Consider the following 27,915-nt stretch of genomic DNA (forward strand, 5'->3'; position numbering starts at 1 on the left):
TCCGGCTACATTCCGACGCTAGGCAACCTGGTGTTCGTCTGCTTGGTTCCTTTCCTCATACTGAGCGCCGCTGCAGCGCTGAATTTTTATATGAAAGGTACACAGGCTTATGACCTACGGCCACGTGCTCAAGTATGCACGCACCCGTCAATTGGCCATCTATCCATACACCAAGGCACCCATCCATCTATCCATTCATTCATCCATTCTATGTATGTATGTATGTATGTATGTATGTATGTATGTATGTATGTATGTATGTATGTATGTATGTATGTATGTATGTATGTATGTATGTATGTATGTATGTATGTATGTATGCATGTATGCATGTATGCATGTATGCATGTATGCATGTATGTATGTATGCATGTATGCATGTATGCATGTATGCATGTATGCATGTATGCATGTATGCATGTATGCATGTATGCATGTATGCATGTATGCATGTATGCATGCATGTATGTATGCATGTATGTATGTATGTATGCATGTATGTATGCATGTATGCATGTATGCATGTATGCATGTACGAATGCATGTATGCATGCATGCATGCATGCATGCATGCATGCATGCATGTATGTATGTATGTATGTGACTTGCGAAGCTATTCTAACAGAAAAAGAAACTATACTAAAGAAAGAAGAATCTCGTTCTAACGTTTCGCTGTTACTCGTGTTTTGACCAATTTCAAACCTGTTCTCAACTCCTCTTTCCTCTTTCTTTTTATCTCTCATTTACCTCGGATGTACGTCTCAACGCAGCTAAACCTCAAGCGGGAAATCAAGGTGAGATGCATATTTACACGAATTACGTGCGACGAGCGAGCTACTCTAGCTTCAACGTACGGACAGAAAATCTAGTTTCTAAACGTGTCCCAAGTTGCATGTAGCGCACAAAAAAAAAACCGCAGCCGACATTAGACTTTAGAAAGTGGATCGTTAATGTACCTCTATGTATATACCAAAGCTCTTGACTCGGACGTCTAGGACAAGACACACCAGGGCACGCGTTATAGAGTCTATCTCTGCGAAAAACAAGCGCATCAAAATGATGTTTTCTTTTAAACTTTTTTCTTCCCTTATACTATATCAGACACAAATGGTGTTCTCAATCCCACTTAATTTTTGAGGGCACGGTCTTTATGAACGCACTCGAGGGGTTGCTGTTGCAATAGACTGTTCCTCGTGCAGATTATGTCGAACGAAAACCTTTGTGAGGGGAGTGTTCACTACCAGTGGCATGCCAACAACTTCTTGAATGAGGAGAGCAAACCACTCTCACTTTTTAAAAAAAATGATAAGTTCTGGATTTTTTTACGCGCCAAAAACAACGATCCGATGACGAGGCACGCCTTAGTGGGGGACTCCGGATAATTTTGACCACCTGGAGTTTTTTTAAAGGTACACGGGCATTTTCGCATTTCACCCTCATCTGAATGGGGTCGCCGCGGCCAGGATTTCATCCCGTGACCTCGTGCTTAGCAGCGCAACGCAAGGCCACTAGACAATCATGGCAGCTCACTCACTCTCTCTCCACACAAACACACACACACACACACACACACACACACATATATATATATATATATATATATATATATATATATATATATATATATATATATATATATATATATATATATATATATATCGCGAAGACGTGGGTTCGTATCCCACCTGCAGTCAGATTATTTTGTGCCCTTTCATTGCTTTTAATTTATCATTTCTTTAATTCAGTTAGTAAGCACAAGTAATTTCCCCTATGCTGTCCTTGGTGTTCTTGTTGGCTTATGTATACGCGTGTACATGGAACGCAGCAAGCGCACACCACCAACTAAAGGCGGAGCAAGGCGCCTAAATTACATTTGATATCTAAAATAAAGTGCAAGACCGATCACATATAGATCCGTAATAAGCTAAATTGCACTGATAGCAACGGGAGGAAAACTGCTGCTCCATGTTTTCTTTTTTTTTTCTATGCACAACAAAAATTCCCACGCAAGCCAGTTTTGTTATTCTCCACGAACGATGCGCAAAATCGTGCAAAACTTTCTTTTTCTTTTGTTTTTCATTTATAACCGCCTCACGAAACCGAGGAGAAGGGGGGCAGCACCCCCAGGAAGGGGGCGGCGGCCCTCTCGGATCCGCGGAAGTAGCGAGGAACCAAGACCTCGAGGAGCACAATGCACGAGACTGACGTAGTGGCCGCGTCGCGGTAAAAGCTTGTCCTCCCTGCGTGGAGGGAGCCTAACCGACTCTGCAGGCATTTTCACTAAAGTTGTTCTCTCTCTCTCTCTCTCTCTCTCTCTCTCTCTCTCTCTCTCTCATTTATAACCGCCTTTCGCAGCTGCTCACATCGTCTCCGAAGCTCCCGTGGAAGGTGAGATAATTTCGTTGCGATTGACAGCAAATATATGGACACTCGAGGCGCCTTCCCGCCGTCGGCGCCGCCGCGTGCGCCGCCGTCGTGCTGTCACAGTGCCTACGGCGCATGCGCGGCTCGAGCGTGGAGCCTTGGAAGGTCTCCATAGGCGTTTAGCTGCAAAATCGACAAAGCCAAGCGGGCGCAAGTTCAACGCTCTATAGCGCTCGATAGGCGTCTCCCTCCCCCCCCCCCCCCGCCCTCTTGCCTCTGTTGGCACGAGCGCTGTGCATGCGCACACGTTTGAGAAGTCGGTTAAATAATTAAGACTATTTATCAAATTAGGCGGAATGAAAAAAAATAATTTGAGTGTCTGCAAGCGACGGCAAACAACATTACCTCGATTCTGTCCTGCTGCGTGGCATTCACATATTTTTTTTTTTTTTTTAACTCTGGCTAAAGTTAGCTGGGACACCCTGTATATGGCTGCCTGGGATAGTTGGCGGAACATTACTTCATGAAGGAAAAGTCGTATATATCGCGCAACCCACAAGGAACGAAAGAAGGCTTCTGTCCTTCCTTTTGAGTTGTACAGTTATTAAGGCTTTCTTGGAAACTGCGCGAAAAGAATGAAACAAGGCCCGATAAACGCGAGCACAGTGTTAGCGCCTGTCTGGTCTTGTCCCGTTTCTTTTTCGCACAGTTTAAAAAGAAAGTCAAGGAAGTGCGTACCAACAAGCTCGGTTTAAAACCCTCCGGAAAATAACGGTTGTCCTCCGTGAAAAAGTGCTAAATCTGGCTGTGTAATATAGCTGTGTAGCTATGTGCCTGCCCACTGGCGTTAAGATAGCTGCTTATAATCATTTCGAGGTTAACAGGGAGGATAACGTGCCAGAAATCTGAACACAAGATATCATTCAGTGATCTTCTAAAGCTCCTTATACTAACTAAACAGCTAGATTTCACAGCGTAATTATAGGACAACAGCTTCTCAGCTTCTCTTCGTTTGTGTATGTATGTGTGACGGGACAGGGCGTCGTAAGCAATAACCACGTTTTTTTTTTTTTTGTTGCCGTTCGTGCAGCAACTATTCCACTTCCTCAGCCAACACGTAAGCACAGCTTCGCTCTTGCCAACTGGTCCCTGTTGTGCAGTAAAAAGATCATTTGTCACATATGGCAGTGCTGTAAGTATTAATCCAGTAATGCCCAAGCACAGTTCCACGTTACGGAGAATTATAACCTTTTCATGTTCACCAATATTAATTAATTAATCATGAATTGGTTTACCGAACTATACACAACTGGAAAACTTGCTCCAGTGGATCAGAAACACTACACTACAACGTACGTGTTGGGTTTCCTGCGCCTAAATCAGAAATTTGAGGCATCAAACGCAAAAAAGAAGCATGCTAGTTTTGCCAACTGTCATTTTCTTCCTTTCTTCCTTTCTTTCTTTCTTTCTTTCTTTCTTTTTTGATTTCCTTTATTTATTATTGAGAGTACGAGGGCGGCTTTGCCGCTGATAGCGGTCAAATTACGGCGCGCCATTCGTTTATTAAGGAGTTTTACATTTTTCGCTCTCAGTGCTCACTCTCTCCCTCTTTTTCTCTTTCTATTCCCCTTTCCCTCACACCCAGTGTAGGGTAGCAAACCGGGTGCTCGTCTGGTTGACCTCCCTGCCTTTCCTGTCCTTGATCTATCTATCTATCTATCTATCTATCTATCTATCTATCTATCTATCTATCTATCTATCTATCTATCTATCTATCTATCTATCTATCTATCTATCTATCTCAGATTTTGCATATACGCAAACGGGAGTTTGGGTGCCCAAAGGACCTTAGCGTACGCAAAACCCCACGACCGACTTGCGTTCACTTGTACTCCTTTGGAGCTCTCTTTGTGAGCCCTACCGTTTGCGTCCCCTATAACTTGGTGTATATGCAGAATCTGAAACTCGCCATAACCACGCCGGCCAATGCAGAGTACGCTTCCGTGCCGGGCCGCGCGGTGTGGTGCGTGTACGAGCTGGAAGCGGTGGCCGAGCGAGACTACAGCCCCGCCGACATGCCGCGCCACCTGTGCAGCGTCTTCGTGTGCGCCTACGCGACGCTCGTGCGACGGGGTCGGATGGCGCCCAAGGACAGCTACCAGGGTACGCGGCTCGGCATAATGGCCGACAATGTGTGGTTCCCGGTAGTTCTAATGCGACGCAACTTCTTTGCCAGCTTTAGGCACTTTGCATCTGTTATCTATCCAACGCTGGGTGGGTGGGTCTCTATGCTTGTTTTGCCCGTCCATCCGTCCGTCCATCCGTCCGTCCGTCCGTCCGTCCGTCCATCCATCCATCCATCCATCCATCCATCCATACATCCAACCATCCCTGCATTCATTCATTCATTCATTCATTCATTCATTCATTCATTCATTCATTCATTCATCCATCCATCCATCCATCCATCCATCCTCTTGTCGTGATGTCTTCGTGGTCGCTTCTTTAACTGGAGCAACGTAACTGGATTTAATGAGGACATGCATGACGTTTATGGTATGATCGAATGTCATAATCTGGTCTCTAACGCCGCCGCGATGCCTTCGCGATCGTTTCTTTTACTGAATATATATCAGAATATGATAACATGCATGCATGACATGAATGACATGACATGCATGTCGTGAGACGTAATCATGACTTGACATGAATGGCATGAATGACGTGGCATGCCATCGCGGTCATTTTCTTTAACTGGACTTGGGGATCGCATGTGGGAAAATGTGGCTATATCTAGTGTTGTTTGCGCCTTTAAGAGCTTAGCTGTCCAACTAAAATGAGGCAAACCATTCCTTGCCATGCTCAAACATGATCACAAACTGCATTCAATGTTGATGTGAAATTAGGACACGTGGTATCTCCTGCCTATACATGGATGAAAAAGAAATGTTATACTGCTTATTTGTCCGTACGGGCACCTGGTATTGTAGTTTATGCATGGATATAGCATGATGCTAAGGATCCAGGTACTCCTCGTGTATTTTTTTTTTTGTATTTGCCACACATCGGCTAATAAGATATTTAACTGAACATTCGTTTCTTTGCCCGTTCACAGCATTGCAATTTTTTTTCGTTCTGCACACTGCGGCTCAGCAACTTTTTTCTGTATAAGTGTACGGCCGGGTGTCTCCAACAAAGTAAAAAAAAATGCGATAAAGAATACTCGAACATAACTACCATCTTTTCCCTTGCGAGTAGAACCTAGCTATACATAGTTATACGCTCTGGACTGCAGACGCGGTCAAGAATTTGCAGTCGGTGGCGCGGGACCCTCGCCGCGACGTCTACCTGGCCCTGGCAGGGCCCGGCACACCGTCCGGCGTGGCCTCGGAGACCGCGTCGTCGACCCGCTACCGGACGCAGCTGTGCGAGCACCTCGAGGACGTCTTGGAGGACTTGGACCTCCAGGGGGCGCTGTTCCACTGGCCGTCGCCCTACCGCGACACACTAGGGGACGCCGTTGTCGCGCGGCAGTTTGTCGGTGTAAGTGCACGTCTATACGCGCGGATTGATTGATTGATTGATTGATTGATTGATTGATTGATTGATTGATTGATTGATTGATTGATTGATTGATTGATTGATTGATTGATTGATTGATTGATTACCCGACGTGGTTGCTCAGTGGCTATGGTGTTGTGCTGAGGATGAGGTCGCGGCATCGAATCCCGGCCACGGCGGCCCCGTTTCGATGAGGGCGAAATGCGAAAACACCCGTGTACTTAGATTTAGGTGCACGTTAAAGAACCCTAGGTGGTCCAAATTTCTGGAGTCTTCCACTAAGGCGTGCCTCATAATCAGAAAGTTGTTTTGGCACGTAAACCCCCATAATTTAATTTTCAATTGATTGATTGATTGATTGATTGATTGATTGATTGATTGATTGATTGATTGATTGATTGATTGATTGATTGATTGATTGATTGATTTCAATATTAATAGCATTCTTCATATTAGCAGTCCAGTTTAGTTTTTTTCGGCTATCTAGCTGTCCCACGAAAACTGTACTTCCATCCCGAAGGTAGTGCAGTCTCAGATGCGTGAGCCACGGTGGTAATGCGGGCCGATCCCGAAAGTAGTTCAGTCTAAAATGTGGGACGTTCACCTGGGCCGTTGACGTGAGCGTGTGCTACCGGGTATGTACAACTAGTTTAATTGTATTCTATGCTTGTGTCTTCGGCAAGAAGGACAGATTAGTGTTGCAGAAAGGAATGGTTTCTTTATTTCGGTGTTCAATACGAGGTGCAAAGTAAAAAGGTCGCGAGATTAAACTCTTGACGAATTGTTTCACTATGAAAGTACTTATTCTAAGTGAGAGACGGGGAAATGTTTTCTATTATTACCATGTCTAGGAGGCCAAGAGTCGTCTTAATCAATGTGACGCTAGCAGTGCGAACATATAGATTATTTTCACCGGCTAGTTCACTCAGTATACACAGATGGCGCTTGCACCGCGCCTTGCCATATGTCGCCTCAAAACCCACTGCGTCGCCTCCACGCCGGCGGTTTCATTTGCTGTCGTGGCTCGCGCGTTTTAATAGGGATAGAATGCAAGAACACTCGTGTACTTAGTTATTTTACTGATATTTAGTGTATTTTAACGCGCACACGTTAAAATACACTAAAGAGACAAAATGAATACGGGGAGCAAAAGTACAGACAGTTGGGCGAGTTGGTACGGTAACATGATCTTGGCTTGTAGCGCGAAGTAAACACGGACACAGAAAGGAGCAGACAGGACGAGCGCTAACTCTCTTCGTTTTAATAAAAATTTAGTTGAGAGTTAGCGCTCGTCCTGTCTGCTCCTTTCTGTGTCCGTGTTCACTTCGCGCTACAAGCCAAGATTATGAATACGGGGTCCCGGCGTTAATGTGTCCCTCATAACCCACTGTGCATGCAGTTTAAGGACGCTGAGCACCACATCTTTTTTTTTTGGTACCTGCTAAATATTCTGTTGAAAACTGTGGCGTTATCACATGGACCTTTGTTCTAAAACTCATCAGACCACATTCTTTCGCGTTCCCAATGAAGCAGCATCGTAAAAAAATGGCTGTGGCTTAGGTAAGGTTAAGCCCAGGATGCGAAGCATACTAGCCTTTATTTTAGTTGTTGAACCACTGTTTAGCCTGGTGAACTGCTGTTGCTTGGCTATATTTGGTTCGGCTAGACGAAGAAACAACTCATGCATTACTTCTTCGCCTTCAAGAGTGGAACGCGACAGCGTTCCCGTCGACCCGCCAAGGGGTGTAAGACAATGGGCTACAGGGCAGCGACTACGCGCCCCGCATTGGACGCGGTGAGCGTCGAGCAAAGCAGCGTTCGGCGCGGCAACGAAATGTGCGCCTGAGCAAGAGACGCACGCCTTAGAAACAGCGCGTTTCTAAGGCAACACCGCATTCACTAGAGGCGCTTTTGTACCGCTTTGAAGCGTTGTACTCGTGGCTCAGTGGTAGCGTCTCCGTCCCACACTCCGGAGACCCTGGTTCGATTCCCACCCAGCCCGTCTTGCAAGAGTTGAGCCAAAGCCACTTCTCCTCTGTCGTGACGTCACGGTGTCACGTGATTTCATGGTCACCGCCGCGCCTGAGGAGCTGGGTTGAGCCCTCGTAATATGCTTCGCATAAAAAGGTGCGCTATTGATTAATGGCACTCTGCTAATTCTGGTTCACTGCCACGTAGTTGCCGTCCTCCAAAGTGTTCTTCGTCCTTGTTTCTTTGCACCATAACCACGGAATAAGATGTCGAACCATAATATGTAACTCAAACCAAGGCTTTGCTGCAGAGGAACAATTTCGCAAGTAGATTTTTTATCAAGTGCAAAGTTTCCCCAAGAATATGACGTCAGACACCACTCCATATTTAATAGACACTCGCTCGCTCTTGTAAATATTATTTTTCTAGTTTCCACTAACGCTCGGCTCCTTTCACTGAAACTCACAGCGCACTCAATTTAGAGATTATTTCGATCAATGAGTAATTTGCATGTGTTACGTATAAGAATGTTCGAAGCTGAACATTCCCAAGCTGTCCCAAGTCACAACGTAAACGAGCGACGAACGATATTTCGTACTTTTTCAGCGCCGCTACAAAACTTAAAGACATGGATGTTTTAAGCTCGGAGTGGGCATAAATAAATCTGTTTACACAGTCACGAGTAAGTACGTAGAAAATAGATTTTAAAAGTAAGGCATCGCACAAAAGAAAAAACGTTTCTGAACCTATGACACGACAACCTGTGGCTTACAAGCCGTTAGCCATAAACAAATTAAAAAATATGAGCGAATGACAGTAATCCTGATTTAATACAGCCGTTGAAAGTACGTACCAGTGTGTTTTTAGAAAACGATTTCTAGCCCTGCCTTCTAATACATACACCGTATGGATGTGCTCGTAGCATTTGCACAAGGTGCATGCAATGAGCTCGGAAGGACGGATATGCGCCATTTACACGTGTTCTGAAGCTTGGGCCGAAGTTTCGTGCCATTCACGCTGTCATTGTCGGCGACAAACGCCGAAACAGCGGCTTGTTGAACCGTACCGGCGTCATGCGCTGCCATTGTAAACAGGTGCAGTGGAGGCCGGCTGAGGCAAGCTATGGACGCTTCGCCACGTGATCAAACATGGCGGCCCGCACGGGAGCGCAGTGAAAAGTCTCGATACGTGTCGGGGATAAAGGGAACTGATCTGTTTTTAATTACCCATAATTGACTGATTGAATGACTGACTGACCGTCACGTCTCCTTGCGTTTACATGTTGATTTACACATCTCTCGCTAGCACGTCTACGCTATGCCAAATTTTTCTATTTGATAGGAAGTTTCTGCCTGGCCATATTATCATTTACGGATTACCACTATAAGTAGGGAGTTTTTGCCTCACCGTGTTATCGTTTGCGGAATACCGCTAGACGTGGGGAGTTCTTACCTGACCGTACTGCCACTCACGGAATACCGCGTAGACTTGAGGGGCCTATAAAACGCCTCAATCTCCAATAGTAGCGCCAACCGCTTCCCTCCTCCTCCTCCACTCCACTCCTGCGCTCGGCCATAGAGTTAGTAGAACAACTCTAGAGGAAAAGCTGGGCCGGAAAAGTGGGAACCTCTAGGGCGCCGCCCTGTTGCTACTGGTCAATGTGGCCAGCGCAATTACTATTGAAAAAGCTGAGAACAAGTACAGTTCACCTTATGCTTTGTCATCTAAAAACGCATACCTGATGGCTTTATGAAGGCGGTACGTTAATATTAAGTTTACAGAAAGCGATCGCTAAGTCCGTGACTTATGAAAATCACGATGTACGCATTCATGCAATAAAAGATGACGCGAATTTCGGTTTCGAATCTGTTTTTTGGATGCGTAGTAGTTTCGTTTGACATGCGATCGCGCGTCGACATCGGACGCTATGGCACACTCGTGCCTTATGTGCCACCGAAGCCCCGAAGTGGTCTGGCATATAACCTTCACATGTAAGTAAACGAATGTATCTCCTTGTTGAGAATATCACGCGAGTAGGCAGCTCTTGTGGTACATCACAATCGTTTGAGAAGCGTCACAGTAGAGCATTTTTCTGCATCCGGAGCGGTGTTTTTATTTGCAGGTTTCCCTTCAGTAGGAAATTGCTGGACAGGCGGACCAGCGCACCGGAATTGTACTGGCGAAGCCACAAGCAACTCAAAGAATCTGTTTAATTGTTGCACTTTGAACAATCATGCTTCTACAAAGGCCACAGCAGATCAACAGCCTGATGCCGAGTATTTCTGTGCCACGAAGTAATCAAGAGGCGAGTGCCTAATGCGGACGAAATCGAGTGCATCGAGACTTAGAACGACAGAAAGCTGAGCTAGTTGGTAAGGATTCATTATGCAAAACAGAGGTGAGGCGTGCAGACAGGACACAAGAGTAGAGAAGTGGGCGGCGCTCGTGTTGTTTACTAAATACTCTACTCTTGTGTCCTGTCTGCACGCCTCACCTCCGTTTTGCATAACGAGTGCATCAACCCACATATTAATAGCGTAGGCATTTTGTTAACTGTGCAATATTTTCAACACTTCCTTGCATGCCATTTCATGTGGAATATCTTTTCTGGTCACAAATTTGTGCAGCGAATCTATTTGCATGATCGACTCCGGGCCTGTTGGACCGTTCACTTGCACTTGATGCTGAGTCTTTTACATGTATCCATAAACTGCAGATGTGCACATCTGGGGGTGCGATCTTGTACGCGTTCCAAAATAGAACGGAGGCGGTCCGTTCCACCGAGCCGCACATGGTTGGTCAGTTTGAAAGGTGAAGAACGCCAGGACGTCAATTGCGAAGTGATATCTGCTGTCAATCATTCCGTGTTGTCTGCTACCGGACAAACGCAACGGAACGGACTGCCAATTTCGCGACGGAAAGAACGGACCGCCTCCGTTCGAGTTCGGAACGCGTACAAGATCGCACCCCTGGATCCCTGCGAGCATTTTCAAAATTCAATTATTATAGACAACAGGCACATATGCAATACTGACATAATCTCAAATACCACTAAGCAGCTGGGACACATTTTTGTTGACCATACTCGCAGGTAAAATAAGTACATCATGTGGACAGCTCCAGCTCATTTTCCTTAAGTCAGTGTATACAAAGGTTATGCAAAAATAATTTTTTTCTTGCGAACCGATTATTTTGCTGTATAAGCAAGAGAACCCACCACGTTAGTGTAACGTATCTTGTGCATCACACTAATATGTGCTTTCATTTACCAAGTGAGATGAGTTACTTTTATGGCTCATTCAGTCATATCACACTGCAAGCTGCATTCATCAATCTTCGATTGGATTTTGCAAATGTTTAATGAAACATGTTTCCCTTTTATGCAGATATGCAATGGCAAGCCCTTCCATGTGTTCCAAAAGTAAAATTTAAGCTCTAAATTAAATAAGATATTTCTAGTCAGAAACAAGCAAAAATGGTGACTGCAGAGTATCAGAAGCCCAAGGTACAGAAATGATGAGAAGTGTCGAATGATTTTAAGGAAAGAGTCGTATTTGAAAATGCAAGACTCTTTAGTGGAGGTCAAGCAAGTCAATATAGGTAGAATACTCTGCAAAATTATGCGAGTGAGGGGATTTCGAACAATGGGTCAGGAAATGCATTGTTTTTCTGCAAAACAAAAGCTGATTGCCATTGCATAAGTCACTTTAGCATCATGATAAATTCAGAAATAAACCAAAAAACAAGACACCCAAAAATAAAAAAACCATTTAATGATATTCCAGCAGAACTTTTTGTTGGGCTAGTTGGTGCATATTACTGAAGTACTATAGCGCCATACAGACGACACAAGAAGAGGCACGAACATAAGCGCTCGTCCGTGTGTCGTCTGTTTGGCACTATAGTACTTCAGCCATTTAATGATGCTCTCTCCACACTGGGATAAATAAAAACAAACACATCACATCTAATGTGGACATATCAGATGCCTTGTGAAACACTAAAGGAACAATTCAGTTTCGAGCTATGGCACTTGCCGCATAGATGTGGGGTGGCCTTGCACCAATAGTGATAGTTACCACTGCATTTACAAATTGAAAGCATTCGTGCAGACAAGGATGATTCTTTATATTTTTGGCTACCACTTCAAACGCATCCACCAAGTGTTACAATGCTGCATGCAGCCATACTAAGGATCTCGCAACAACACCTGCAGGTAAAAAGCAGAAGCAGTCAGAGTGCTGGTGTGTTCTGGACACTATGTTTGAAAACTTTTAGGCAAGAAGAGTGCAAGAAGCAGACATAACTGCATTTAATTCCATAATTCCCCATTTAAATGGCCTTTTCTTTTTGCTTAGACAATGCCTACGCCTAGCCACAGCAGCTCCCTCATACAGACTCCACAAACCAAGAGGCCGTGGAGGCAAATGCAGGTAAGAGACAATAAGCAATAGCACTGGTATCGACATTCATCTAATTTCTTTTTATTTCATTTAGGCAGCCAGCACACCTCGAACAGCCACCTTGACTGCGGGTGTGTCACCCTAGTCGCCAAGGAAACATTTGAGGGAAAGTGACAGGCAATGTGAACAGCCACTTCTCCATGTAAACAATACTCTTTCTCTCGGATGACTCCTACGCCTCACCACGCCAGCACACTTGTGCACAAAGATGCCGCAGAGGCACGTGCAGGTCAGAGGCAAGAAGCAGTGGCACTGGTGTCGACATTTACCCAATTTCTTTTTCTTGCACTGAGGCAGCCAGCACACCTCGAACAGCCACCTTGACTGCGGCTGTGTCAGTAGATTCCTGTTGTACATATGCTCATAATAAACTTCAGTAAACCTGAACTTCATAATAAACTTGAAGGCAAATGGGACATTGATGCATTGTATTTTTGAACATTTATTGTACACATACAATACATGTTATACTTTGCAGTGCTACAGAGCGTATTTTGAAGCTTCCCCCTATATTTTGCACCTTTAATTACGTATGTGTTGTGTGGCCCTCAATGCAGTTCATGTTGTAGCAGCTGCTTTGTCTGTGTATCGCACATTGGCTTAAGCTCGTGATATCCACATACTTCTCTCACATATACAAAATAAAGTTCTATGTAGTCCTCAGTGTTACAACAAAAAATGAAAGTAAACAATCCGATCGTGGAATTATGTTTATTACAGTGATTCCTACGACAGTTACTGAGAAGTTGACAACTTGAACTGGTCAATCGGTCCATAGCCGCCTCTATTTTTCAAAAATAAAGGAGGCTATGATCCGTCATGGCAAGGAATTGTATGTATACATAAAAAAGGGGGTATGTGTGTGTTCGTAGTGGGGGTATAGGATTAGGGCGGTACGAAAAAATGTACCAACACCGTCCTCTAGACCCATTCCGTTAAGGTACCGTAACAAAGCGTATTATGCATAAAGTTCATACAACCAACTCTGATATTACTACAGACGCCAGGCGACGCGAGCTACATTTGTCATGATGCATTCGCGACTGCACCGGATGCCCTCCACATTATTCTCGTTAATCGTGCTCACTGCGCCGAGGCAAAAGAAAGACAATGGGCGCAGGTGCCTTTAAAGTATCTCGACCTTGCGAGGCACGGCTGCGCGTGCCTGGGGAGCTGTCCGTGCGAACACTCCCTGGCACACACCTGCCTCGGCGGCCCCAACCTACGTACCGTTCTGCTTCGAGCTTTGATCCCCCCACTGTCCCTCGGGTGCCCTGGAGTTCCTGCGCCGCCTGCTCTACTATCATCTCAGGTGCTCTCCTGAGACTTCCGTTTGTCGGTTACATGTGCCCTACAGCTGGATCATTACTTATAATAATAAAAAACCCGATCTATCGTCACGACGATAGATCGCGAAAGCGGCTTTTGCAACATACCGCGCCCGTGCGAAGATAATTACGGAACGCCAACGAGGAATCTGACCACAGCTTCGAGCTCGTAACGTCGTCGAGTGACACTCCTGCAACAGGCGTGACCGCTGAAAACCGCATACCGCCAGAAACTTGAACAGGATCATCCCTCGGTTGCATAACTGCCAGCTGTACGGCCAACATGGACCACACCCACACCATCCCGCAACATAGAATAAAGAACCGACTTATAAAGCCCAAACACACGGCTGCACGCACACATCACATCACAAGCGAGACGCCATGCTGCTACGCTGCTACTGTTGCCGGATTAAAACTGACTACTATCACCAAGTCTAGCAAGCGTCTCAGGAGCTGGCAACCTCGGCGCGTAGCAACATGGCGGCGCTCTTGAGGTTCCCGATTTTAATGCATGGGCCCTATGGGTAGCTTGTCCTCTAGAGTCAGTATAGTAACTCTATGCGCTCGGCGCTGCCTTTAGGGCTTTAGAGGAGCCGCTTTGGTAGCGCCATCGCGTGGCGGAGAGTTTAAACAGAGCAGTATATTGCTGTGATCAACCATATCCTTCTTAGCTGCTGGTACAAAGAATCAGCAGCGATGCAGATTTCTTCTTTTTCTTTCGCAAAATACTTCTTGCAACGCACATTCACGCGCTTTCAAATAAATGTTTTGCCCTCCTCCTCCGTTAGGGTTGGACAAAGCATCACACCAGCATTCCGCAAAGTGTAACATGATTGCACAGACAACTCCAAACCCGCCATAACAAGTGCTTACCGGCCAATCGAGGAAGGCCAAGATGTAAGAGAGCCTGCTCATAATGTATTTCTTGCTGAGCTGATTGGTGACGCTACACGGAACACAGCTAATGTGACGCGTGTGAACAGGGCATCCGTAACAAAAGAGAGAGGGACCACGTGGTGCTCCTCTCTCCGTCCGCAAATCCTCTCGTTACGCGAGTCTCTGTATGAGCCTGGCTTCTGCGCGCTGTCCTCGCAGGCGATGGAGACCTGTCTCGGTGCCTTTTCGAAGAAGATGGCGCTGGTTGTCCCCGAAAACGAACTGGAAAGGAAGCACTTCTTTCCGTTTATTGATGGTACAAGGTGAGCGCAATGACGACATATACATCTATAGACACTGGGACATTGCGTGAATTCGCTTGTGCACCCAGACACATTGAAATTTGTCTTCATGGGCGAGCGAATTCACGCTACGTAGATGTTGGCTGTTTTCTTACATTCCATATTTTAGACAAACGATATTTTACACAAGCTCAGTCTTACTGCACACTCAATCAGCGCCGAGGTTCCGGCACGTCTAAGAGTGGTTGGCGCGGTGGATGGTTGTAGACATCACCACACTGGACCCGCCAATGCGCAGGTTAGGTTGGGAGGATGCGTGCTTGATTCCGAAGCACACGCGCTTCGTTGCGGTATACGCTCGCCAGCGGGACAGTACATCCGCCCCGATTCGAGCATTTCTGTGCCAAAAATCTCGGCACCACCTTGCTTTCGTGCAGCAACTCCGAAGCGGGCTCCAAATACGGCATCCAAGGACGGCGATCGAGAGATGGGGTACTGCATGTCGTCTCAATTGCAGATGGTAGCTTGAATCTGCTATGTGCCGCATCGTTTCCTGGAATATCATGTCCAGTTATACACAGTGCATACCATGGTCGGTTAGCAACTTCCGGAATACTTTTTTATTTCGCTGCGTCCTACATGGAATGTCGCTTCTAAATTTAGTCGATCGCAGCACTCGCACCACCTCTCGGCTGTCCGTGTACAAAAAAAATTAAAAAAATATGCAGCGTAGAAGTCGGAGGCGGGTTCTTATGTTTGGCCGCGCGGACTCGCCGAGGTAAAATAGGCTGGCAATGATGTCGCTGGCGGCAATACATTTAATGCGTTGGCCTTCGTAGAGCGTAACGAAAAGTATCGATCGACGAGCTCGGATTGCACCTCAAGGCTCAACCTAACATTATTAAAGAACATTCGGTACACGTAAACGACCGAAGTGTAGCGAAACTGTTATCAAGACATATTGGTGCCGTACGTAGCTCGGGCAGATAATATTTTGAAGCTGTAGCATATCAACATGAAGTGATTTATCGTGCATGTTCAAGGCGTCCATTTCAAGCGTTTTGTTTTTTTCCTACGACTTCCTACGCCAGTCACCGGTCGTCCATCTGTTTACTTCAGTCGAATACGATCGAGGGAGTAACGGGGAAGAAAAAAAGAAAACAGCGGGTGGGGTGTGGAGCGTGTAAACGAAAACGAATGACAAAGTTCATAACCTTGATATTTTTATTGATTTATTTTTCATCGCGTCGCAACGCTTCGTACAGGCTGTCCTACAACGTAGTGTTCTGGACGCATGAACTGCACAAGAAGCCGGGCTCCGACACAATGGCTCACTGCGCTGTCAACCTGCCGAAAATTGTAAGCCACAAGCATTGTTTCCGGATTTCGTAATCAGGTGCACTGCTTCATGAAGATTCATGTAAAAGATGTCGATTCTCACTCGGACTCAGGAACAAGGTTTAGCGGGTGTGAGTCTGAGGTGGAGCGAGTCTTCCACTGAACCGTAACCTGAATTAGGCTTGAGTGCAGTGACGTCACTAGAGGGGTGCGGGGGACGGACCACCTCAGGTGCAGGGCTCAGGGGAGGGGTGCGGCTGGGCAATAAAAAACAAAGAAAAAAAAGGGGGGGGAGTGAAATGGCAAAGAATTATTCGTCAAAGAAGCGAAAAGACGCCAGGCGCCTTTCGCTGAGTGGAATTAACAGTGGCACTATGCGCGGACTACAGAAAAAAAAATGAAAATTTCTAGGAGAATGCGTGCCCTTAGCAAAGTTTAATGACTTATAGAGTGGAGTTCAAATAAAATATAGATTAGAGACTTCGTCCCAGAGAGGTACAAAAAATGTTTCGCCCACGTAGCGCTCGTCGCAACTGCTGTAGAAATGCTTCCCCATCGCGGGGCCGACTGCGCTAGCGGATAGTGCGAGATTAGCATATATTTTTCTGTCGATTTTCTTGCGAAAGCTCTTTTAAAGTAACACACGTTCTGGCGAGACTGCGTTCTTTTTCGGCTGGTCGCCCTACTATTTCTGGCTCATCTTCATTTTCCTCTCCGTTCAAGTTTCCTCCTTCCGAGGAGCTTCAATCTATTCTTGTATGTATACCTACGCGGCTGTGTATGCAATGTGTACCGCGCTGTGCGTACACTGTGTATGCACAGTGCTTATGCATGCATGCATAAGCATATCGTATACATGCTCACATTTTGCATTTCTGTGTTTTATGTGCACCTCTATTTTTTATAATAGTGGTCTGGACATTCATCGCACAGAAACTCTTTTGCTCTGCTTAATTTTTGAGAACTGCTTATATCTAAAAAAAAAATATGTCGCACTCACGTTTTCGTGCCTGTTGATATAAAATAAGCCCGTAGATATGCGCTTTCGGTGTGATGTCGTGCTGAATTGGGAGTTGTGGTGTACTCGTTACACTAGACAGTTCAAATGGAGATAAAATAATTACTCGTTAGCTACAAAACCAACCCCACGCTCAAGCAAGCTATGAGGATTGCTTGAAACGAGAAGGCCGGGGGGGGGGGGGGGGCACTGCCACAGGCGCCATTGACCACAGTGACGATACTGCTTGGTTGAAGGCTACTCCAATATTATTCTCGAGTCTGCAAGACTTCATGCAATTTACTGAGTCTGTGCGATCCCTACTGAATGCGAGTCCCGTTTGAACCTGTAAGATTCGTAATACAGTCAAACCTCGATATAACGAACACGCATATAACGAATTATTGAATATATCGAACTCTTCCGAAATATTTTTGTCAAACGCATGTATTTTTAACTTCCTATAGTGAACGCGGTTTGGCATAAAACGGATATAACGAACTTCGCGACGCCAAGCCCTACCTCACTTTAACAGCAGGCGGCAGGCTTCGTTGCACTACAAGTGTGTTGTGCGGCGCAGCAAACGTTCAGTGCTACCTCGTAGGCGCTGACAGCGCCGCAGATGCCACGTCGTCATCGAGAGTTGGCAGCCAAAGAAATCGTCCGCATCTCACAACCGCTGACACCGCCGCTTCAGCAGCGGCGGCAGCGGCGTGATCGAATGTTGCTTTTGCGTTTTAGTGTTAGCAGTGGCGTGGCCGTTGGTGACACGCCCACCAACGGCCATGTTGGTGTTGGTGACATGCCCGCAACAATGACTGTAGAAGACTTCGTAGGTGGCGACGACATCTCAGCGACCACGGCTGTACTGACGGACGCCGAAATCGCTGCGGAAGTCTCTGAACATCCCGCATGCGAAGCTCAGGCTGACCCTGTAGACGATGAGAACATTCCGACTTCACAAGAAGCACTTGCTGCGTTGGATTTACTGCGCCGCCACTGCAGTGTTATTGAGGGCAGTGGGTTTGCCCTTGTTGAGTGTTTGCAAACTGTGGAACAGGGCGTGATACGGAATGCGATGAACACCAAGAAGCAGGCCGCGATAACGCAGTTCTTTGTGCGTAAATAAATGAACGTGACCCAAGTAAGCATCGTTCGAGTTGCTGTGCCTTCTCTGATTGAATTTTGCTCCTCTTGCGTGTATTTTTTACGAAATTTTATATTACGAATTATGGATATAGCGAACTAATTTCCGACTTTTTAACTGTTCGTTATAACGAGGTTTCACTGTATTCTCCATAGATTCTCGTAGATTCTCCACTGTAAGATTCTCCAGTTCCGACATGCCAGTAAAAAAATGTTTCTGTCGATTAAATCAAATTATTACCGATGCAAGCTGTCAGGTAGTACAGTAAATTGTGCAGGCATATTTTTGTGAAATGCGCGTCTGATACGCACTGATGCCGGAATTATGCAAATTAGCGTGAGTGGTACAAGTTGAGCAGCGCTGGTAGCGCCATTGTGTGACACTGGTGTCAACTATATAAAACCACGGCCCACACATATCCTTATACAAAGGTGTTGACAGCAACAGCAGCTTAAAGGGACCCTGAACCACATTTTATCGAAGTGGAGAAAGGCATTTGAAGCGAAAATAGTCTATTTCGGAAGCACTTTGATGCACAGAGTATACTTCATTGCGTTGAGCAGAACCGGAGTTTTTGGCAATCAAATACGGCGTCCACTGTGCTGCTGTTCCTTCTTCGATGCCTTGCACTGTGAAGGATACGTTGGAGTGGGGCGTTCCCACAACGCTCCCCCTCCTAAATGTCACCGTGACGCGCAGTTCAAATTTCATTTTGGATGTTAACGTGGGCGCCACGACTTACGATTTTGGCGCCGACGACGCGCTAAACGTTAAGCCGCGGTGCGCTTGGCCAGTGGACTCGTGGCGCCACCCCGCGGCGACGGCGGTATCTACGCTGCGCAGCCGACCATAGCTAGAATCCGCTTTATTACGAAGTGAAGCCAGGTGTTCTGTGGTGAAGCGTCCAGAACGAAGTGAGGAGCAGGCTTCTGTTGCGTTCCGCTTGCGAGCTCCACGCAACGCGCACGACAGCAAAACTTGGTTGAAATGCTCAGGGCAGCGTACGCTACCCACGGACTATGTTATTTCACCAAGCCCGAGGGATGGTTCAGGGAGCCTTTAATGCATTTCTTACTCGTTTCTCTTCTGCGAGAAAAGTGACGCAACGCAAGAATATGAGATGCAATGCAAGAACGCAGTAGCACTACCACTGCTGCCGCGAGTGTATCCGGTTTTTCGGTATTCTATAAACAAACGCGGTTTTGGGCACGTGTTCAACAGCGGCGGGTGTATACTGGACTGGCTGCACTTACCCGTTGCACGTCATGACTGGAAAGGGCTGCACAGTTCAGTCGAGAAGGCGTCACTATAATCTCAACTGCCCTGTCCGTACAGGTGAACCTGCAGGCGGACTTAAAGAAGACTGCGCCGGCGCTGCATGATCAAGCCATGGTGACGGCATCGTTGCGAGCGCTTCGGTTTCACCTGCTCGTCACGGAGGGTCCCAACAAGCTCAGCCGTGTCGAGCCGAACAAGACGCGAAATCTCCCTTACACCGCCGTCAGTACTATATCGTTACCGCATATTACTCTCGAGGCGCATGCAAAATTTCACGAGTGCGTTTCACGGCACATCTCGGTGAGCCAACACAATATGGCGGACGTTGCGTTAGATGAGTAAACAAATCAGCAGTGCATTATGTGGTTCGGTGCCACCGGTTCTTTGACTCGAGCGAGATCTCGTTAATCGAACACTGCCGATCACTTCAAATTTGTGTCTTCCTGTGAACCTCTGCCTTTGTCCGATATTACGTGCTGAAATCAGCACGAGGTCGGCCATCTTGTGTTGGGCAAGTGGGTAAGACTACTTACGGAAGATCAAGATCGCATATCTCCCTCATATATATTGCGATAGTATAGGTTATTTTTTTGTCTTCATTTATTTAAAGAGACACTAAACCACTCTAAGCTAGAAAATGTATGTCAGGGGTCCCAGCTAACTAAGCCCTTCAACGAAAAACAAGATTGGAAAAACACGGTGGAAGACACGTTTTTAAGACCTATGGTGTTCGATCTTCAGAGGTCTGACGGCCTAACACTGTATGTCTTATAATTTCACCTTGCACCAGTTTTCGTTTTTCTTTTTGAACGGTTTGGCTAAGGTTAGCTGCCGCGTGCCCTTACCAACTCCATGCAGTGGGTACAGTCACACAACACGCCTGCAGAAAAGTTCCTCCATTTTGCCCTAATCGCCCTCCGCGAGACAGAATGGAAGCTCCATAAAAGTATACATAATGCACTAGAATATTCTATTACACTAGAAGAAAATAAGGTTCGGTGCCACACAGTGGGCGAGCCCCGCTCCATTATCGGAACGCACAGCGGGCTGTCGTCACTTTGGCGCCACCGTCGCCGGAAGCGGCTGACTAATCGACAGCTTTTACCATGGTGACGTCGCGCGCAGTACTTCGCTTGCGTCACGACGTGCAAAGGAGAGACCGAAAAAGCCCGTTGCTGAGCATGTAATTCTTTTTAATGCAATTAGCATTCTTATGATATTTCACGCACTTTCCAGCATCTGTCTGCCTGCCTGTCTTAGCCTAACCATTTTCCCACCAACTTGGGTGACTGACAGCCTGAAGATTGCAAACAATTGCGCACGTAATGTATAGCGTAGACGAAAGGAGACAGACAAATAAACGGAGCGTAACTGAGTAGTCCATTCAGTGGGCTGCTGAGGCGACAAGACTGGGTTCGAAACCAACCGTTTGACTAAGCTGGGTCACTGTGTGACACTCTGTATGTTTTGTTGTTGCTTCGTACCGCTCTTCAACCCCTTTCGCGCAAACCAGCCCCTTGACGCCAACTTGCGTCACTGGGCATGTGATAGCAAGTGAATTTTCCGTAGGAAACAACAATATATCTTTTTTATCGCTACTGCACGTAAAAAAAATGTGCGTGGTTATTCGGGAGGCCTTTAATACTTGTAATATCTTTGCTTGTTACAGTTGTAATTACCTACAGCAAACATGCTTTCACCTGAGAAGTTTCAGTGCTCACGCGGTGTATCCAACGTTCCCGTCCAACACCAGGTCTGCCGAGAGACTGTCCCAAACCAGAGTCAGTGGCGCTGGTCCATGAGCAAAGAGGATGGTTGCGTCCATGGCACATACCAAAATCAGTGGATGGCTTCGATGCACGATGCAAGCGATATTTACTTTGTAAGCCATGTATCTATTCTCTCAAAACAATTAAATAAAATCGCGTGAAAGGTACCCTTCATGGCTAGACTACCAAAGGACTAAGACAACTGAAGAGCACAGAACAAGCACTTTCCTCTGTTATCCAGTCATCTTTGCCTTTTCCTGTAGTGTCAACACCAACTGATCGACCAAGTTCATTTAAATGTATTAGGGTGGCTTTCCCGCACGGCTCTCGAGCGCAATGATGAGCCTGCTTCACAAACGGGTGTTTCTCTTGGGAGCAAGCTCGACTAATGCACTTCAAATATATCCAGTGCTACTTTCAAAACCCAGGATTCAGTCAGTTATAAGGAAAACGTCTGCACAAGCTGCTTCTGTACGCTGGCGGCGTGCGATTACCCTATGCTCACCTGCCCACAAAATCAAGGCCGTCTGAATCGCAATCGTTCGATCAGGATGTCTGTGTTTATTTCTTTGCCTGTTTATGCGTCTATCAATCCTCATAACCTAGAACTGGAGGTATAGGTGAACAAAGTATGTCTGGCGGTAGAAGTTATGTCTATACGTTATCTGTATCATCAGTCTGTGTTATTCAGGGTGCTTTTGGAAGGTAAACAAAATACATGACGAGGAAAAGTTTGGATATTGATACGGCGTAAAGTGCGAACTTATCCCGGAACGAACTGCGGTTGTGTCACATTCGGAACAGTGCTGTTGTCCATTCACATCTTTTTGTCCCACGGTTTTCGCCTCAGCCGCCACTCTATCAAGCGTTGCGGTAGAGATGGATTCTCGATGACAAAGAGGCGCAGGATATGCTGCACTGTAGCCCATCCAGACAAGCTTTCGACACAATGTAACAGTGCGGTGCACGGAATAGAAGCAGATAAAACACAGTGCTGACTTCATTACATAATTTGTTGACATAGAAAAGCAGAAGTAGATGCCTTTCTGACGGGAAAAAATAAAACAAAGAAAGTGACATTTTATCACGGTGGATAATGACAGTGAAGTAATAAAACACTGCAAAAAGTGTGTGTTGAGATTGAGCATCGAACTCTTATCTGCACCGAATTTGTGGCCAAAAAGAGGAGCGACATTAAAGTTGTACTGAAAGCGACGTGCGCATGTGTCGAACCTAATCCCACGGGTCCAAGTTCCTTTCCTATTGTGTCTCACCATACAACGGCAAAAACTAAAACAATGCATGACGTTATCAATAGCGGCGGCCGAGCAAAAAAAAGAAAAAGAAAGAACAAACAAACCCACTGCGACAGACACAATCACACAACATCGGAGGAACAGGCAACTTAAAACGGCGCGTCAAGCAGCACCAAGATGACACAGCTAAGGGACACACCGCCGCCAATACGCTAGCTGAACATCACCCTAACATGGGTCAAAACATTGATTGCAATTCTGCGACTGTCATCGACACGGAAAAATCAATCTCATCCCGCCTTCTTTTGGAATCATTATAATCCAGTTGACGCCTCTTACACTTAATCAGACAAGTGGAAATCTACCACACATATACACCAGATATTTGTGCCATCTACTACGAATATAAGGCATGGCCCAACTTGTCTCGCTTTTATGTGAACAAGAGGGAACTCGAAACGTCATAAGGACTGTTTTTGTTCAAACTTCGGCGAGTGTTTGCTGTCAAGAAGAAAACGACAGCTCTCCTGCATGCAGGTTTGCTCGCCGATAGTTCAAATTAAATTATGGGGTTCTACGTGGCAAAACCACGATCTGATTATGAGGCACGCCGTCGTGGAGGACTTTGGAGATTTGGACCACCTGGCGTTCTTTTAGAGTGCACCTAAATTAAGTACATGGGTGTTTTCGCATTTCGCCCCCATCGAAATGCGGACGCCGTGGCGATCGCTGGTAGTTCATTGTTACAGCCTAGCGCCATTAATTCGACCTTTGTGGGACCACGGAGGGCAATTTAATTAACTGTGTCAAAATGAACCAACTCCAACCTTCTTTTTTTTTTTACTTTAAGTAGTTTGTCGTCGCCAGAGACAACTTCAATATACTATTACAATAATATACATGTCACCGTCAGTCAGTGGCCCACAGAGCTCAATACCTGTTGTCAGCGCTGACAAATACTCAAAAAGACATTGCTCAGGGCACCAGTACGGGGCGTCACCATCACTGCAGGGCAGGTTACTGCTGTCACGGACGTCGAGGAGGCAACCAGTAGCGCTATCTGCTGAAATTTCTTGTTTTCAAGCTTTTAGTTACTGCCACGCGCATGATGGGACACACTGAGAGGGCCGGATTAACCGAAACGGCATGCTTTCGCATTCTGAACTATATAGCAAGATTTCCTTTCATTGCCACGTATGGTTTCTCGCGGAGAGATTCCAGTGTGTTCGAATCAGACTATAAGTTTAATTAATCAAGATTGAATCAACGGGAGTTGATCCAATGACAATCTTGTATTTACATTTCTTACAAGTGAACTGAATGACTCGTACTGCATAAGCTCCTTGCTTTCAAATGTTTTCACTTTTATGTGAAGCATATTACTAGAGCTCAACCCAGTTCCTCAGGCGCGGCGGTGTCGCCTTCAATGACCTTTGACCCCATGCCATACCACGTGACACCGTGACGTCACGACAGAGGAGAAACGGGGCTCCAACTCGCGCCGTCGGTCGCGGCGGTATATAAGCAGCTGCGCTTGTTTCTAGGTGGCTTTGGCTCAACTCTTGCAAGATGGGCTGGGTGGGAATCGAACCAGGGTCTCCGGAGTGTGAGACGGAGACGCTACCACTGAGCCACGAGTACGATGCTTCAAAGCGGTACAAAAGCGCCTCTAGTGAATGCGGTGTTGCCTTAGAAACAAGCTGTTTCTAAGGCTCAAGCGTGCGTCGCTTGCTCAGGCGCACATTTCGTTGCCGCGCCGAACGCTGCGTTGCTCGACGCTCATTGCGTCCAATGCGAGGCGCGTAGTTGCTGCGCCGTAGCCCATTGTCTTACAACCCTTGGCAGGTCGACGGGAACACTGTCGCGTTCCACTCTTGAAGGCAAAGCAGAGTAACGCACGAGTTGTTTCTTCGTCTAGCCGAACCAAATATAGCCAAGCAACAGCAATTCACCAGGCTAAACAGTGGTTCAGCAACTAAAATAAAGGCTAGTATGCTTCGCATCCTGGGCTTAACCTTAGCTAAGCCACAGCCATTTTTTTTTTCAGAATTCGGTACAGTGTTATGGCAAAACTAGGTGCTGCACCTGCCTCGTTCAATGCACGAGTTTCTTTCAATGCACGCAACTAGGTACAACAGTATGTGCAGATAAAGGTGGAGAAACACGAGTCACAAGGTTTATGCAATGTGCTTATATTTTTTTTTATTTACAATACCTACAATGCCAGTGTGGGGCATTAGTGTAGGGGGGAAATATTAACGTCAAGGTACATGAAATACAAATACATAAAGCACAGATTAATAACACAATCTGGAATTGTGTACAGAAGAACTCTGAAATGCATTCTTCTTTTAAAGCAACAAAGGGTCAAAAAGAGCCAAGCATAAATCAGTAGGAAGAAGAAAGCATAAATAATAACTTTCAAGTGTGCCCAGGCAGACTTGAAATAAAGCTTTAAAGCACAAGTGGCAATGTAGCATGGGAACAGGAAACAATTTCCTGAGGGAGCAAACTTGCAAACTTTTAATACATGATCAGTATGGGCATATACATATATGTGGGCTCCAGCATGTAGTTTTCTTTTTGAATGCCCTTTAAACAATGAAATATTTTATAAAACAAAGACAAACAAACATTAGCACTTGTCTTCAAGAAGACGCCATTCGAAGGTATTTCCGATTTCAAATGACCTTTTAGAATCGTCATAATCACCCGTGATGAAACGGACCGCTCGCAACTCCACGTGCCCCGGAGCATCGATGTTAACTTTACTGAAAGGGTCCCTAGTGTTACATGCATATTCTAAAAGTGCGTGTACATTTGACATATACAGGGTTTCCATTAGACAAGCCGGTGCTTATCTAAAGTTGCATCTCAAGAAGTTTAATGCGTTGCTAGCCTTCGATACACTGTAATCTAAGCGCGCATGTTGAATTGCTAGAAAAAACTCTTAGGTACTTATATTCCTTCACAAAGGACAACTGCATTGCGTTCATAACATAGCTTGCCATCAGGGGCTGTGTTTTGTTTGCGAATCTTATCAGATTGCATTCGGACAGGTTGGGGGTTATGTTCCAAGTGAAACATCAAGACATAACATTGGTCAGATCCCTTGGTAGCTGTTCACTGCTGAAATTTCACAGTAAATACAACAATCATCTGCATATAACTTGGCAAGACAAATGTTCACTTAGATCATTAATACATATAGGCAAAAACAAAGGCCCAACAATGGACAACTGTGGCACACCTGATAATACAGAAACATCAGATGAGCAGACACCACCAAGAATCACACATTGGTTTCTTTTGAGAAGATAAGCTTCAAGCCATTTTAGGAGGGTATTTGGTACGTTAAGATAAGACAGCCTTTGTAGTAACAGGGTATGAGATGCTCTATCGAATGCTTTTCAAAAGTTTAAAAATATGCAGTCCACCTGCATACATAATCTTTGTTTGGCAGCTGCGTAACCAATTTTGACGAGGTTTGCTGAATTTTATAAAAAGCTGGAGTGACCACTAGGAGCAGATATTCAAGTTAGGCCATTAACTTATTTTACATAGACTTAGCCAGAAATCACTACAAGCTGAACAAAAAATTTGAAGTACCAACCTTACAAATGTGAATATCAAGATTTATTACAACACCAAACTACATTGCCTGGTACATCTAAAGTAGACAAAATTGATATATGGTATTCTACAATTTAATCTGCGAGAACTTCTGCTCAACCCGTACAAACACTTGGCAACAACTGGAAGTAACTTACAAAATTATGCATCATAAATGCTTACTTTAGCCGACATAAAAGATAACAGTTCTTGTATTCTCTTATAGTCTCCTTGGCTGTTGCACACATACTTGTAGCATTTAGCTTCTGGCTATTGATCAAACACTCATCGTGTGCAAAATTCTGCAGCCATAAAAAAGGCCAAGCATCAGGACAGCAGCACATGGAAAAAAAAAAACAGCCGTAGAACCACGAAAAGACAGCCCCATGCTTATGCCTATTTTTGTGCTCTTGCACATGCATTTTTTTATACACAGCAGCTCCAATAAAAAAGGAACTAGCCGATCCAGTTTGTGACTGAATTGAGTAATGCTAGCTAGTGCTAAAATTAAAATTTGCTTTTCTTTTTATTGTTTGTATTGTCAAACCCACCCCCCTTCAAATGACAGTATTGTCAATACAGTGCGTCAATTTCTAAAACCTCCCTCATCACAAGCATCATCACAAGTAATGAACAAACAGAGCACGCTTCTACAGGACATAAAGCGGACAACACACGCAAGCGCTGCACAGCAATTGTAATGGTTGTAGTGAAATTCCAACATATACACGACTCCCGCGCTTTCCGTCTTGATTGCTCAAATAAAAGCTGGCAAACGAGTCGCATATATTTTTGTTTGTACTTGGCAGAGCATGTATATCTATATTTCATTACACATAATTATTATGGCTGCTGACCAGCTTGAGTGTGCTGTCTGCCCTCTCTTTATGAAAGGCTAAATCTTATTAACTATGTGTGCACCACTGTTTCGATTTCGAACCACCAGCACAGGTCAATCAGGCAAACCTTTTTGTAGAAGTGTTTTCCCTAAAACTACCAGAGTGCAAATCCTTTCCATTGCAGTCTCTATGACCAAGCAAAAAGTAAGTTCAAAAAAAAAAAACCTATGCCACAAAAATTGTCCTCAGACTTGATTAAACAACAAAGTCCGAGGAAAATTTTTGTGGCACAAGTTTTTTTTTTGCAAATGCAATGCTGCAAAGGAAGTGAATCCTACGATACAAATAGTCATACTTGGCCAGTTTCTCTTATTTAGTGAAAGTAAATATTAACAGCCACTTTATGGTGGCAATGACTACTTTTTTTTCAAGGTAATAGTAATACAATCTTGTAAGAACAAACAAATGCCGCTCTTTGCAATGGCACTGTCTTCGTTAGTGCAGCATCAAATGTGCACATAGCTATTATAAACAACCTTTGTGCAACGAATTTGTGCATCTAATAACACTGAAAAAAGCACTTCATTTTTATTTTTCAGGCAAACTTCACAACAGGCGTTGCTCTCTTTGACATGGCTTATGACGACTTTCTGGGTGTTTGCGGTCAAAAGCACCCCCTGACAACCATGATAGTTCGTGGCCTGAATATTTCGCATATAATACACTAAGGACTTGCGAGCGCTTTATTATTTCATCAAGTGTAATAAAAGATGTATGTTCCAGAATAAAATGAACATGAAATGTGATGCAT

At 45.3% G+C, this 27,915-nt stretch overlaps 1 protein-coding gene and 1 long non-coding RNA gene across 2 annotated transcripts; both read left to right on the plus strand.

Annotated features, from left to right (window-relative positions):
• Window positions 1-27,910, plus strand: LOC135914398 (uncharacterized). Its single transcript, XM_065447227.2, has 11 exons — window positions 1-97; window positions 771-794; window positions 2,356-2,388; window positions 3,455-3,481; window positions 4,357-4,527; window positions 5,660-5,907; window positions 14,786-14,889; window positions 16,134-16,227; window positions 19,686-19,850; window positions 21,382-21,510; window positions 27,704-27,910. Exons 1-11 carry the CDS (start codon window positions 91-93, stop codon window positions 27,830-27,832), a joined length of 1,131 nt encoding a protein of 376 aa, XP_065303299.2. The 5' UTR covers window positions 1-90; the 3' UTR covers window positions 27,833-27,910.
• LOC139047717 (uncharacterized) lies at window positions 9,887-12,775 on the plus strand. The gene is made up of 3 exons (XR_011507333.1): window positions 9,887-10,268; window positions 12,255-12,329; window positions 12,394-12,775. It is a non-coding gene; the product is annotated as an uncharacterized lncRNA (long non-coding RNA).
• Window positions 27,911-27,915: the final 5 nt, after the last annotated feature.

This window comes from Dermacentor albipictus, chromosome 7, assembly GCF_038994185.2.
Source record: "Dermacentor albipictus isolate Rhodes 1998 colony chromosome 7, USDA_Dalb.pri_finalv2, whole genome shotgun sequence".
NCBI classification, from domain to species: domain Eukaryota; kingdom Metazoa; phylum Arthropoda; class Arachnida; order Ixodida; family Ixodidae; genus Dermacentor; species Dermacentor albipictus.

Bases quoted from the DNA above. Each gene is read 5' to 3' on its own strand.
- LOC135914398 (XM_065447227.2), top strand. The intron at 14,890-16,133 runs GTGAGCGCAATG...CGCTTCGTACAG, and splicing joins CCGTTTATTGATGGTACAAG to GCTGTCCTACAACGTAGTGT. The intron at 16,228-19,685 runs GTAAGCCACAAG...CTGTCCGTACAG, and splicing joins CTGTCAACCTGCCGAAAATT to GTGAACCTGCAGGCGGACTT.